Raw genomic sequence first — 15214 nt, forward strand, 5'->3', positions numbered from 1 at the left:
TTCTTCATAATGGTTTATGATCCCAAAGAGATGCATGCAAACAATAAATGAGTAATGGCATGTTGTGTTTAATTGATGAGTGATGAAGTTAAAGAGAAATGAATAAGTTATATGGTGGAGGATACAAAGTAGATAAAGAAGTGATTGTAATTAATGAAAGATGTGCAAATGAGATGTGAGGTGAAGAAGGAGAACCAAAAGAGAGATGGTCAGTGTGTGAAGTAATGGGTGGTCATGTGTCCTCTCTATTAATCATATGTCATCTCTATTACATTGGAACTGTTAAATTTCATTTAGAGATTGCATGGGTCTACCTAACTCCAAGTGCAAGTGCATGGCTTTGTGGTTAGGGTGTTGGACACATGATTGTAAGATTGTGGTTCCTGGACCTGCGATGCTTTGTGTTCTTGAGTAAAACACTTCATTTCATGTTACTCCACTCCATTGAGCTGGTAAAAATGAGTAATCCTGCAATGGACCAGCATCCTGTCCAGGGTGGAATATATATATATATATATATATGCCAGAGAAACCAGGAAAACAGTCCTATGCTCCTTACAGAGAAACGTGGGCTGACCTTGCCTGTTTAATTTCATCATTCCATCTGAAGAGAAAGCTAACAAAATGACTGAAAATGTTGTATGAAACATGGGATATGTCACTCTTCAATGGCTGTGGTTCTTTGGAATAAACTGCAGAAAGAGGAACGAGATCAGGAAACTTATTCTTGTTGTGAGCTGGATCCTAGAAACATTTTAACATATTTTGATCTCCATAATCGAGTCCAAAGCTGTTTTTTTAAATTTTGATAAAGACTTATTTTGACATGTTTCTGAATATTCTAGATCCTGTAATCATAGAAACTGAAATGTATATAGAAGATGTTTCTTGGAACCCTCAGGGATCTGTGATAGCAGTTGGAGGAAAATATAACTCATCAGAGAGTGACCAGGATCCAAATTTCATTAATTTTTATTCCCAATCAGGTGACGTGAGTTGTATTTCTCTTATACTAATATACTTGTAGCAGATGTGTGTAGATATATATATATATCATCATCATCGTTTAACATCCGCTTTCCATGCTAGCATGGGTTGGACGATTTGACTGAGGACTGGTGAACCAGATGGCTACACCAGGCTCCAATCTGATTTGGCAGAGTTTCTACAGCTGGATGCCCTTCCTAACGCCAACCACTCCGAGAGTGTAGTGGGTGCTTTTACGTGCCACCGACACGAAGGCCAGTCAAGCAGTACAGGCAACAGCCACGCTCAAAATGGTGTATTTTACGTGCCACCTGCACAGGAGCCAGTCCAGCAGCACTGGCAACGATTTCGCTCGAAAGTCTTTACACGTGCCACCAGCACAAGTGCCAAGAAGGTGACGCTGGGCACAGGTGCCATCACGATAAATATATATATATATATATATATAGCCTAGTCACCCGTATTATGAACCAGGTGATACACGAAGGAGTCATACCTAATGACTGGTGTAGCAGCACCATAATCAACTGCTACAAAGGTAAAGGTGACGCTTTAGATACTAATAATCACAGAGGTATCAAGCTTTTAGATCAGGTAATGAAAGTCACGGAGAGGGTCATAGCTCAACTGCTTAGGGAGCGAGTCAGCTTAGATGAGATGCAGTTTGGGTTTGTGCCTGGGAAAAGCACCACTGATGCTATATTTCTGGTAAGACAGCTTCAGGAGAAATACCTAGCCAAGGATAAACCTCTGTTCCTGGCTTTCGTTGATATGGAGAAAGCCTTTGATAGTGTCCCCAGATCTCTCATCTGGTGGTCAATGAGGAAACTAGGGATAGAAGAATGGTTAGTGAGAGCTGTGCGAGCCATGTACAGAAACTCTGTCAGTAAGGTGAGGATTGGCAGAGAGTACAGTGAAGAATTCCAGGTGGAGGTAGGGGTCCACCAAGGTTCTGTCCTCAGCCCCCTTCTATTTATCATAGTTCTCCAGGCTATAACAGAGGAATTCAAGACAGGATGCCCCCGGGAGCTCCTCTATGCTGATGACCTTGCACTAATTGCTTAGTCACTATCACAATTAGAGGAGAAGTTTCAGGTATGGAAGCAAGGACTAGAATCGAAGGGCCTTAGAGTCAACTTAGCTAAAACCAAAGTCCTCATAACTAGGAAGGCAGACAAAACACAAACCCCTTCAGGTAGATGGCCCTGCTCGATCTGTAGAAAAGGAGTGGGAAGTAACTCTATAAGATGCACCCAGTGCAAGCTATGGACACATAAAAGGTGCAGCAATATCAAAGGAAGGTTAACTAGGAAGTTAGTTTTTGTTTGCAGCAGATGTTCTGGAGCTATAAATACTGGAAATGTGCAGAAAACAACTTCTGCAACACTCCAGGGAGAAAAACTAGAAGTGGTTGATAGCTTCCGCTATCTTGGTGACCAAATTAGCAGTGGAGGTGGGTGCACTGAAAGCGTAGCTGCTAGAATTAGAATAGCCTGGGCAAAGTTCAGAGAGCTCTTACCTCTGCTGGCGACAAAGGGTCTCTCTCTCAGAGTAAAAGGCAGATTGTATGACGCATGTGTACGAACAGCCATGCTTCATGGCAGTGAAACATGGGCCGTGACTGCTGAGGACATGCGTAGGCTCACAAGGAATGAAGCCAGTATGCTCCGATGGATGTGTAATGTCAGTGTGCATACTAGACAGAGTGTCAGTACCTTGAGAGAAAAGTTGAACTTATGAAGCAAAAGTTGTAGTGTGCAAGAGAGACGACTGCGCTGGTATGGTCATGTAGGATAGCTGTGTGAAAAAGTGCCACACTTTAACAGTTGAGGGAACCTGTGGAAGAGGTAGGCCCAGGAAGACCTGGGATGAGGAGGTAAGGCACGACCTTCAAACATTGGGCCTCACCGAGGCGATGACTTCTAACCGAGACCTTTGGAAATATGCTGTGCGCGAGAAGACCCGGCAAGCCAAGTGAGACCTAAATCTAAGGCCCAGCCAGTCCACTTATGCGTACCTTCCTTCCTTCATTGGACACTAAATTCCACTTGTGAAGACCTGTTGAGGCAAGTGAAATCGAAATCGAAATCGAGTTAAATTAAAATTGGACACTAAACCCCACTTGCGAAGACCTGTTGAGGCAAGTGAAATAGAAATAGATTGTTGCCGTGCCCCTGAACTGGCTTTGTGCGGGGCCGTCATGGGATTTTCGAGCGAGATCGTTGCCAGTGCCCCTGGACTGGCTCATGTGCGGGCGACTCATGAAATCTTACGAGCGGGATCGTTGCCAGTGCCCCTGGACTGGCTCTTGTGCGGGTGACACATGAGGTTTTTCGAGCGAGATCGTTGCCGGTGCCCATGGACTGGCTCATGTGCGGGTGACACATGAAATATTTTGAGCGGGATCGTTGCCAGTGGCCTGGACTGGCTCATGTGCGGGCGACACATGAAATCTTTCGAGCGGGATCGTTGCCAGTGGCCTGGACTGGCTCATGTGCGGGCGACACATGAAATCTTTCGAGAGAGATCGTCGCCGGTGCCCCCGGACTGGCTCATGTGCAGGCGACACATGAAATCTTTCGAGCGGGATCAATGCCAGTGCCCCTGGACTGGCTCTTGTGCGGGTGACACATGAGGTTTTTTTGAGCGAGATCGTTGCTGGTGCCCCTGGACTGGCTCATGTGCCGGTGACACACGAAATATTTTGAGCGGGATCGTTGCTAGTGCCCCTGGACTGGCTCATGTGCGGGCAACACGTGATATCTTTCAAAAGGGATCGTTGCCAGTGCCCCCGGACTGGCTCGTGTGCGGGCGACACATGAAATCTTTCGAGCGGGATCATTGCCAGTGCCCCTGGACTGGCTCATGTGCGGGAGACACATGAAATCTTTCGAGCGGGGTCGTTGCCAGTGCCCCTGGACTGGCTCATGTTCGGGAGACACATGAAATCTTTCGAGCGGGATTGTTTGCCAGTGCCCCCGGACTGGCTCGTGTGCGGGCGACACATGAAATCTTTTGAGCGAGATCATTGCCGGTGCCCCTGGGCCGGCTCCTGTGCGGGCGACACATGAAATCTTTCGAGCGAGATCGTTGCCAGTGCCCCTGGACTGGCTCATGTGTAGGCGACACATGAAATCTTTCGAGCGAGATCGATGCCAGTGCCCCTGGACTGGCTCATGTGCGGGCGACACATGAAATCTTTCGAGCGAGATCGTCGCCGGTGCCCCCGGACTGGCTCTTGTGCGGGTGACACATGAGGCTTTTCGAGCGAGATCGTTGCCGGTGCCCCTGGGCCGGCTCCTGTGCGGGTGACACATGAAATCTTTCGAGCGGGATTGTTTGCCAGTGCCCCCGGACTGGCTCGTGTGCGGGCGACACATGAAATCTTTCGACTGGGATCGATGCCAGTGCCCCTGAACTGGCTCATGTGCGGGCGACACATGATATCTTTCGAGCGGGATCGTTGCCAGTGCCCCTGGACTGGCTCATGTGCGGGCGACACATGAAATCTTTCGAGCGGGATCGATGCCAGTGCCCCCGGACTGGCTCTTGTGCGGGTTACACATGAAATGTTTCGAGCGGGATCGTTGCCAGTGCCCCTGGACTGGCTCATGTGCGGGCGACACATGAAATCTTTCGAGCGGGATCATTGCCAGTACCCCCGGACTGGCTCATGTGCGGGAGACACATGAAATCTTTCGAGCGGGATCGATGCCAGTGCCCCTGGCCTGGCTCTTGGGCGGGTGACACATGAAATCTTTCGAGCAGGATCGTTTGCCAGTGCCCCCGGACTGGCTCGTGTGCAGGTGACACATGAAATCTTTCGAGCGGGATCGTTGCGAGTGCCCATGGACTGGCTCATATGCGGGAGACACATGAAATCTTTCGAGCGGGGTCGTTGCCAGTGCCCCTGGACTGGCTCTTGGGCAGGTGACACATGAAATCTTTCGAGCGGGATTGTTTGCCAGTGCCCCCGGACTGGCTCGTGTGCGGGCGTCACATGAAATCTTTCGAGCGGGATCGTTACCAGAGCCCCTGGACTGGCTCATGTGCGGGTGACACATGATATCTTTCGTGCGAGATCGTGGCAAGTGCCCCTGGACTGGCTCATGTGCGGGTGACACATGATATCTTTCGTGCGAGATCGTGGCAAGTGCCCCCGGACTGGCTCTTGTGCGGGTGACACATGAGGCTTTTCGAGCGAGATCGTTGCCGGTGCCCCTGGGCCGGCTCCTGTGCGGGTGACACATGAAATCTTTCGAGCGGGATTGTTTGCCAGTGCCCCCGGACTGGCTCGTGTGCGGGCGACACATGAAATCTTTCGACTGGGATCGATGCCAGTGCCCCTGGACTGGCTCATGTGCGGGCGACACATGAAATCTTTCGAGCGGGATCATTGCCAGTGCCCCTGGACTGGCTCATGTGCGGGCGACACATGATATCTTTCGAGCGGGATCGTTGCCAGTGCCCCTGGACTGGTTCATGTGCGGGCGACACATGAAATCTTTCGAGCGGGATCGATGCCAGTGCCCCCGGACTGGCTCTTGTGCGGGTGACACATGAAATGTTTCGAGCGGGATCGTTGCCAGTGCCCCTGGACTGGCTCATGTGCGGGCGACACATGAAATCTTTCGAGCGGGATCATTGCCAGTACCCCCGGACTGGCTCATGTGCGGGAGACACATGAAATCTTTCGAGCGGGATCGATGCCAGTGCCCCTGGCCTGGCTCTTGGGCGGGTGACACATGAAATCTTTCGAGCAGGATCGTTTGCCAGTGCCCCCGGACTAGCTCGTGTGCAGGTGACACATGAAATCTTTCGAGCGGGATCGTTGCGAGTGCCCATGGACTGGCTCATATGCGGGAGACACATGAAATCTTTCGAGCGGGGTCGTTGCCAGTGCCCCTGGACTGGCTCTTGGGCAGGTGACACATGAAATCTTTCGAGCGGGATTGTTTGCCAGTGCCCCCGGACTGGCTCGTGTGCGGGCGTCACATGAAATCTTTCGAGCGGGATCGTTACCAGAGCCCCTGGACTGGCTCATGTGCGGGTGACACATGATATCTTTCGTGCGAGATCGTGGCAAGTGCCCCTGGACTGGCTCATGTGCGGGTGACACATGATATCTTTCGTGCGAGATCGTGGCAAGTGCCCCCGGACTGGCTCTTGTGCGGGTGACACATGAGGCTTTTCGAGCGAGATCGTTGCCGGTACCCCTGGGCCGGCTCCTGTGCGGGTGACACATGAAATCTTTCGAGCGGGATTGTTTGCCAGTGCCCCCGGACTGGCTCGTGTGCGGGCGACACATGAAATCTTTCGAGCGGGATTGTTTGCCAGTGCCCCCGGACTGGCTCGTGTGCGGGCGACACATGAAATCTTTCAAGCGGGATCGTTGCCAGTGCCCCTGGACTGGCTCATGTGCGGGCGACACATGATATCTTTCGAGCGGGATCGTTGCCAGTGCCCCTGGACTGGCTCATGTGCGGGCGACACATGATATCTTTCGAGCGGGATCGTTGCCAGTACCCCCGGACTGGCTCATGTGCGGGAGACACATGAAATCTTTCGAGCGGGATCGATGCCAGTGCCCCTGGCCTGGCTCTTGGGCGGGTGACACATGAAATCTTTCGAGCAGGATCGTTTGCCAGTGCCCCCGGACTGGCTCGTGTGCAGGTGACACATGAAATCTTTCGAGCGGGATCGTTGCGAGTGCCCATGGACTGGCTCATATGCGGGAGACACATGAAATCTTTCGAGCGGGATCGATGCCAGTGCCCCTGGACTGGCTCGTGTGTGGGCGATACATGAGATCTTTCGAGCGAGATCGATGCCAGTGCCCCTGGACTGGCTCATGTGCGGGCGACACATGAAATCTTTCGAGCGAGATCGTCGCCGGTGCCCCCGGACTGGCTCATGTGCGGGCGACACATGAAATCTTTCGAGCGGGATCGTTGCATGTGCCCCCGGACTGGCTCTTGTGCGGGAGACACATGAAATCTTTCAAGCGCGATCAATGCCAGTGCCCCTGGACTGGCTCTTGTGCGGGTGACACATGAGGTTTTTCGAGCGAGATCGTTGCCGGTGCCCCTGGACTGGCTCATGTGCCGGTGACACATGAAATATTTTGAGCGGGATCGTTGCCAGTGCCCCTGGACTGGCTCATGTGCGGGCAACACGTGATATCTTTCAAAAGGGATCGATGCCAGTGCCCCTGGACTGGCTCATGTGCCGGTGACACATGAAATATTTTGAGCGGGATCGTTGCCAGTGCCCCTGGACTGGCTCATGTGCGGGCAACACGTGATATCTTTCAAAAGGGATCGTTGCCAGTGCCCCTGGACTGGCTCATGTGCGGGAGACACATGAAATCTTTCGAGCGGGATCGATGCCAGTGCCCCTGGACTAGCTCATGTGCGGGCGACACATGAAATCTTTCGAGCGGGATCGTTTGCCAGTGCCCCCGGACTGGCTCGTGTGCGGGCGACACATGAAATCTTTCGAGCGGAATCGTTGCCAGTGCCCCTGGACTGGCTCATGTGCGGGAGACACATGAAATCTTTCGAGCGGGATCGATGCCAGTGCCCCTGGACTGGCTCGTGTGCGGGCGTCACATGAAATCTTTCGAGCGGGATCGTTGCCAGAGCCCCTGGACTGGCTCATGTGCGGGTGACACATGATATCTTTCGTGCGAGATCGTGGCAAGTGCCCCCGGACTGGCTCTTGTGCGGGTGACACATGAGGCTTTTCGAGCGAGATCGTTGCCGGTGCCCCTGGGCCGGCTCCTGTGCGGGTGACACATGAAATCTTTCGAGCGGGATTGTTTGCCAGTGCCCCCGGACTGGCTCGTGTGCGGGCGACACATGAAATCTTTCGAGTGGGATCGATGCCAGTGCCCCTGGACTGGCTCATGTGCGGGCGACACATGAAATCTTTCGAGCGGGATCATTGCCAGTGCCCCTGGACTGGCTCATGTGCGGGCGACACATGATATCTTTCGAGCGGGATCGTTGCCAGTGCCCCTGGACTGGCTCATGTGCGGGCGACACATGAAATCTTTCGAGCGGGATCGATGCCAGTGCCCCCGGACTGGCTCTTGTGCGGGTGACACATGAAATGTTTCGAGCGGGATCGTTGCCAGTGCCCCTGGACTGGCTCATGTGCGGGCGACACATGAAATCTTTCGAGCGGGATCATTGCCAGTACCCCCGGACTGGCTCATGTGCGGGAGACACATGAAATCTTTCGAGCGGGATCGATGCCAGTGCCCCTGGCCTGGCTCTTGGGCGGGTGACACATGATATCTTTCGTGCGGGATCGTTGCGAGTGCCCATGGACTGGCTCATATGCGGGAGACACATGAAATCTTTCGAGCGGGGTCGTTGCCAGTGCCCCTGGACTGGCTCTTGGGCAGGTGACACATGAAATCTTTCGAGCGGGATTGTTTGCCAGTGCCCCCGGACTGGCTCGTGTGCGGGCGTCACATGAAATCTTTCGAGCGGGATCGTTGCCAGAGCCCCTGGACTGGCTCATGTGCGGGTGACACATGATATCTTTCGTGCGAGATCGTGGCAAGTGCCCCTGGACTGGCTCATGTGCGGGTGACACATGATATCTTTCGTGCGAGATCGTGGCAAGTGCCCCCGGACTGGCTCTTGTGCGGGTGACACATGAGGCTTTTCGAGCGAGATCGTTGCCGGTACCCCTGGGCCGGCTCCTGTGCGGGTGACACATGAAATCTTTCGAGCGGGATTGTTTGCCAGTGCCCCCGGACTGGCTCGTGTGCGGGCGACACATGAAATCTTTCGAGCGGGATCGATGCCAGTGCCCCTGGACTGGCTCATGTGCGGGCGACACATGAAATCTTTCAAGCGGGATCGTTGCCAGTGCCCCTGGACTGGCTCATGTGCGGGCGACACATGATATCTTTCGAGCGGGATCGTTGCCAGTGCCCCTGGACTGGCTCATGTGCGGGCGACACATGAAATCTTTCGAGCGGGATCGATGCCAGTGCCCCCGGACTGACTCTTGTGCGGGTGACACATGAAATGTTTCGAGCGGGATCGTTGCCAGTGCCCCTGGACTGGCTCATGTGCGGGCGACACATGAAATCTTTCGAGCGGGATCATTGCCAGTACCCCCGGACTGGCTCATGTACGGGAGACACATGAAATCTTTCGAGCGGGATCGATGCCAGTGCCCCTGGCCTGGCTCTTGGGCGGGTGACACATGAAATCTTTCGAGCGGGATCGTTGCGAGTGCCCATGGACTGGCTCATATGCGGGAGACACATGAAATCTTTCGAGCGGGGTCGTTGCCAGTGCCCGTGGACTGGCTCTTGGGCAGGTGACACATGAAATGTTTCGAGCGGGATCGTTGCAAGTGCCCCTGGACTGGCTCATGTTCGGGAGACACATGAAATCTTTCGAGCGGGATCGATGCCAGTGCCCCTGGACTGGCTCTTGGGCGGGTGACGCATGAAATCTTTCGAGCGGGATCGTTTGCCAGTGCCCCCAGACTGGCTCATGTGCGGGAGACACATGAAATCTTTCGAGCGGGATCGATGCCAGTGCCCCTGGACTGGCTCTTGGGCGGGTGACACATGAAATCTTTCGAGCAGGATCGTTTGCCAGTGCCCCCAGACTGGCTCGTGTGCGGGTGACACATGAAATCTTTCGAGCGGGATCGTTGCGAGTGCCCATGGACTGGCTCATATGCGGGAGACACATGAAATCTTTCGAGCGGGGTCGTTGCCAGTGCCCCTGGACTGGCTCATGTGCGGGAGACACATGAAATCTTTCGAGCGGGATCGATGCCAGTGCCCCTGGACTGGCTCTTGGGCGGGTGACACATGAAATCTTTCGAGCGGGATCGTTTGCCAGTGCCCCCGTACTGGCTCGTGTGCGGGCGACACATGAAATCTTTTGAGCGAAATCGTTGCCGGTGCCCCTGGGCCGGCTCATGTGCGGGTGACACATGATATCTTTCGTGCGAGATCGTGGCAAGTGCCCCCGGACTGGCTCTTGTGCGGGTGACACATGAGGCTTTTCGAGCGAGATCGTTGCCGGTGCCCCTGGGCCGGCTCCTGTGCGGGTGACACATGAAATCTTTCGAGAGGGGTCGTTGCCAGTGCCCCTGGACTGGCTCTTGGGCAGGTGACACATAAAATCTTTCGAGCGGGATTGTTTGCCAGTGCCCCCGGACTGGCTCGTGTGCGGGCGACACATGAAATCTTTCGAGCGGGATCGATGCCAGTGCCCCTGGACTGGCTCATGTGCGGGCGACACATGAAATCTTTCGAGCGAGATCGTTGCCAGTGCCCCTGGACTGGCTCATGTGCGGGCTACACATGATATCTTTCGAGCGGGATCGTTGCCAGTGCCCCTGGACTGGCTCATGTGCGGGCGACACATGAAATCTTTCGAGCGGGATCGATGCCAGTGCCCCCGGACTGGCTCTTGTGCGGGTGACACATGAAGTGTTTCGAGCGGGATCGTTGCCAGTGCCCCTGGACTGGCTCATGTGCGGGCGACACATGAAATCTTTCGAGCGGGATCATTGCCAGTACCCCCGGACTGGCTCATGTGCGGGAGACACATGAAATCTTTCGAGCGGGATCGATGCCAGTGCCCCTGGCCTGGCTCTTGGGCGGGTGACACATGAAATCTTTCGAGCAGGATCGTTTGCCAGTGCCCCCGGACTGGCTCGTGTGCGGGTGACACATGAAATCTTTCGAGCGGGATCGTTGCGAGTGCCCATGGACTGGCTCATATGCGGGAGACACATGAAATCTTTCGAGCGGGGTCGTTGCCAGTGCCCCTGGACTGGCTCTTGGGCAGGTGACACATGAAATCTTTCGAGCGGGATTGTTTGCCAGTGCCCCCGGACTGGCTCGTGTGCGGGCGTCACATGAAATCTTTCGAGCGGGATCGTTGCCAGAGCCCCTGGACTGAATCATGTGCGGGTGACACATGATATCTTTCGTGCGAGATCGTGGCAAGTGCCCCTGGACTGGCTCATGTGCGGGTGACACATGATATCTTTCGTGCGAGATCGTGGCAAGTGCCCCCGGACTGGCTCTTGTGCGGGTGACACATGAGGCTTTTCGAGCGAGATCGTTGCCGGTGTCCCTGGGCCGGCTCCTGTGCGGGTGACACATGAAATCTTTCGAGCGGGATTGTTTGCCAGTGCCCCCGGACTGGCTCGTGTGCGGGCGACACATGAAATCTTTCCAGCGGGATCGATGCCAGTGCCCCTGGACTGGCTCATGTGCGGGCGACACATGAAATCTTTCAAGCGGGATCGTTGCCAGTGCCCCTGGACTGGCTCATGTGCGGGCGACACATGATATCTTTCGAGCGGGATCGTTGCCAGTGCCCCTGGACTGGCTCATGTGCGGGCGACACATGAAATCTTTCGAGCGGGATCGATGCCAGTGCCCCCGGACTGGCTCTTGTGCGGGTGACACATGAAATGTTTCGAGCGGGATCGTTGCCAGTGCCCCTGGACTGGCTCATGTTCGGGAGACACATGAAATCTTTCGAGCGGGATCGATGCCAGTGCCCCTGGACTGGCTCTTGGGCGGGTGACGCATGAAATCTTTCGAGCGGGATCGTTTGCCAGTGCCCCCAGACTGGCTCATGTGCGGGAGACACATGAAATCTTTCGAGCGGGATCGATGCCAGTGCCCCTGGCCTGGCTCTTGGGCGGGTGACACATGAAATCTTTCGAGCAGGATCGTTTGCCAGTGCCCCCGGACTGGCTCGTGTGCGGGTGACACATGAAATCTTTTGAGCGAAATCGTTGCCGGTGCCCCTGGGCCGGCTCATGTGCGGGTGACACATGATATCTTTCGTGCGAGATCGTGGCAAGTGCCCCCGGACTGGCTCTTGTGCGGGTGACACATGAGGCTTTTCGAGCGAGATCGTTGCCGGTGCCCCTGGGCCGGCTCCTGTGCGGGTGACACATGAAATCTTTCGAGAGGGGTCGTTGCCAGTGCCCCTGGACTGGCTCTTGGGCAGGTGACACATAAAATCTTTCGAGCGGGATTGTTTGCCAGTGCCCCCGGACTGGCTCGTGTGCGGGCGACACATGAAATCTTTCGAGCGGGATCGATGCCAGTGCCCCTGGACTGGCTCATGTGCGGGCGACACATGAAATCTTTCGAGCGAGATCGTTGCCAGTGCCCCTGGACTGGCTTATGTGCGGGCTACACATGATATCTTTCGAGCGGGATCGTTGCCAGTGCCCCTGGACTGGCTCATGTGCGGGCGACACATGAAATCTTTCGAGCGGGATCGATGCCAGTGCCCCCGGACTGGCTCTTGTGCGGGTGACACATGAAATGTTTCGAGCGGGATCGTTGCCAGTGCCCCTGGACTGGCTCATGTGCGGGCGACACATGAAATCTTTCGAGCGGGATCATTGCCAGTACCCCCGGACTGGCTCATGTGCGGGAGACACATGAAATCTTTCGAGCGGGATCGATGCCAGTGCCCCTGGCCTGGCTCTTGGGCGGGTGACACATGAAATCTTTCGAGCAGGATCGTTTGCCAGTGCCCCCGGACTGGCTCGTGTGCGGGTGACACATGAAATCTTTCGAGCGGGATCGTTGCGAGTGCCCATGGACTGGCTCATATGCGGGAGACACATGAAATCTTTCGAGCGGGGTCGTTGCCAGTGCCCCTGGACTGGCTCTTGGGCAGGTGACACATGAAATCTTTCGAGCGGGATTGTTTGCCAGTGCCCCCGGACTGGCTCGTGTGCGGGCGTCACATGAAATCTTTCGAGCGGGATCGTTGCCAGAGCCCCTGGACTGAATCATGTGCGGGTGACACATGATATCTTTCGTGCGAGATCGTGGCAAGTGCCCCTGGACTGGCTCATGTGCGGGTGACACATGATATCTTTCGTGCGAGATCGTGGCAAGTGCCCCCGGACTGGCTCTTGTGCGGGTGACACATGAGGCTTTTCGAGCGAGATCGTTGCCGGTGTCCCTGGGCCGGCTCCTGTGCGGGTGACACATGAAATCTTTCGAGCGGGATTGTTTGCCAGTGCCCCCGGACTGGCTCGTGTGCGGGCGACACATGAAATCTTTCGAGCGGGATCGATGCCAGTGCCCCTGGACTGGCTCATGTGCGGGCGACACATGAAATCTTTCAAGCGGGATCATTGCCAGTGCCCCTGGACTGGCTCATGTGCGGGCGACACATGATATCTTTCGAGCGGGATCGTTGCCAGTGCCCCTGGACTGGCTCATGTGCGGGCGACACATGAAATCTTTCGAGCGGGATCGATGCCAGTGCCCCCGGACTGGCTCTTGTGCGGGTGACACATGAAATGTTTCGAGCGGGATCGTTGCCAGTGCCCCTGGACTGGCTCATGTTCGGGAGACACATGAAATCTTTCGAGCGGGATCGATGCCAGTGCCCCTGGACTGGCTCTTGGGCGGGTGACGCATGAAATCTTTCGAGCGGGATCGTTTGCCAGTGCCCCCAGACTGGCTCATGTGCGGGAGACACATGAAATCTTTCGAGCGGGATCGATGCCAGTGCCCCTGGCCTGGCTCTTGGGCGGGTGACACATGAAATCTTTCGAGCAGGATCGTTTGCCAGTGCCCCCGGACTGGCTCGTGTGCGGGTGACACATGAAATCTTTCGAGCGGGATCGTTGCGAGTGCCCATGGACTGGCTCATATGCGGGAGACACATGAAATCTTTCGAGCGGGGTCGTTGCCAGTGCCCCTGGACTGGCTCATGTGCGGGAGACACATGAAATCTTTCGAGCGGGATCGATGCCAGTGCCCCCGTACTGGCTCGTGTGCGGGCGACACATGAAATCTTTTGAGCGAAATCGTTGCCGGTGCCCCTGGGCCGGCTCATGTGCGGGTGACACATGATATCTTTCGTGCGAGATCGTGGGAAGTGCCCCCGGACTGGCTCTTGTGCGGGTGACACATGAGGCTTTTCGAGCGAGATCGTTGCCGGTGCCCCTGGGCCGGCTCCTGTGCGGGTGACACATGAAATCTTTCGAGCGGGATTGTTTGCCAGTGCCCCCGGACTGGCTCGTGTGCGGGCGACACATGAAATCTTTCGAGCGGGATCGATGCCAGTGCCCCTGGACTGGCTCATGTGCGGGCGACACATGAACTCTTTCGAGCGAGATCGTTGCCAGTGCCCCTGGACTGGCTCATGTGCGGGCTACACATGATATCTTTCGAGCGGGATCGTTGCCAGTGCCCCTGGACTGGCTCATGTGCGGGCGACACATGAAATCTTTCGAGCGGGATCGATGCCAGTGCCCCCGGACTGGCTCTTGTACGGGTGACACATGAAATGTTTCGAGCGGGATCGTTGCCAGTGCCCCTGGACTGGCTCATGTGCGGGAGACACATGAAATCTTTCGAGCGGGATCGATGCCAGTGCCCCTGGCCTGGCTCTTGGGCGGGTGACACATGAAATCTTTCGAGCAGGATCGTTTGCCAGTGCCCCCGGACTGGCTCGTGTGCGGGTGACACATGAAATCTTTCGAGCGGGATCGTTGCGAGTGCCCATGGACTGGCTCATATGCGGGAGACACATGAAATCTTTCGAGCGGGGTCGTTGCCAGTGCCCCTGGACTGGCTCATGTGCGGGAGACACATGAAATCTTTCGAGCGGGATCGATGCCAGTGCCCCTGGACTGGCTCTTGGGCGGGTGACACATGAAATCTTTCGAGCGGGATCGTTTGCCAGTGCCCCCGTACTGGCTCGTGTGCGGGCGACACATGAAATCTTTTGAGCGAAATCGTTGCCGGTGCCCCTGGGCCGGCTCATGTGCGGGTGACACATGATATCTTTCGTGCGAGATCGTGGGAAGTGCCCCCGGACTGGCTCTTGTGCGGGTGACACATGAGGCTTTTCGAGCGAGATCGTTGCCGGTGCCCCTGGGCCGGCTCCTGTGCGGGTGACACATGAAATCTTTCGAGCGGGATTGTTTGCCAGTGCCCCCGGACTGGCTCGTGTGCGGGCGACACATGAAATCTTTCGAGCGGGATCGATGCCAGTGCCCCTGGACTGGCTCATGTGCGGGCGACACATGAACTCTTTCGAGCGAGATCGTTGCCAGTGCCCCTGGACTGGCTCATGTGCGGGCTACACATGATATCTTTCGAGCGGGATCGTTGCCAGTGCCCCTGGACTGGCTCATGTGCGGGCGACACATGAAATCTTTCGAGCGGGATCGATGCCAG

At 55.6% G+C, this 15214-nt stretch overlaps 1 protein-coding gene across 1 annotated transcript in view; it reads left to right on the plus strand.

The window, feature by feature from the left end:
* The window catches only part of LOC106879895 (WD repeat-containing protein 35), a 130565-nt gene that overhangs the window by 14223 nt on the left and 101128 nt on the right, over positions 1–15214 (plus strand). The window contains exon 9 of the mRNA XM_089358408.1: positions 846–991. Coding sequence (XP_089214534.1) covers positions 846–991 — 146 coding nt within the window. The remainder of the gene's footprint in view (positions 1–845; positions 992–15214) is intronic.

This window comes from Octopus bimaculoides, chromosome 10 (assembly GCF_046866305.1).
Source record: "Octopus bimaculoides isolate indiv1 chromosome 10, ASM4686630v1, whole genome shotgun sequence".
Classification (NCBI taxonomy): domain Eukaryota; kingdom Metazoa; phylum Mollusca; class Cephalopoda; order Octopoda; family Octopodidae; genus Octopus; species Octopus bimaculoides.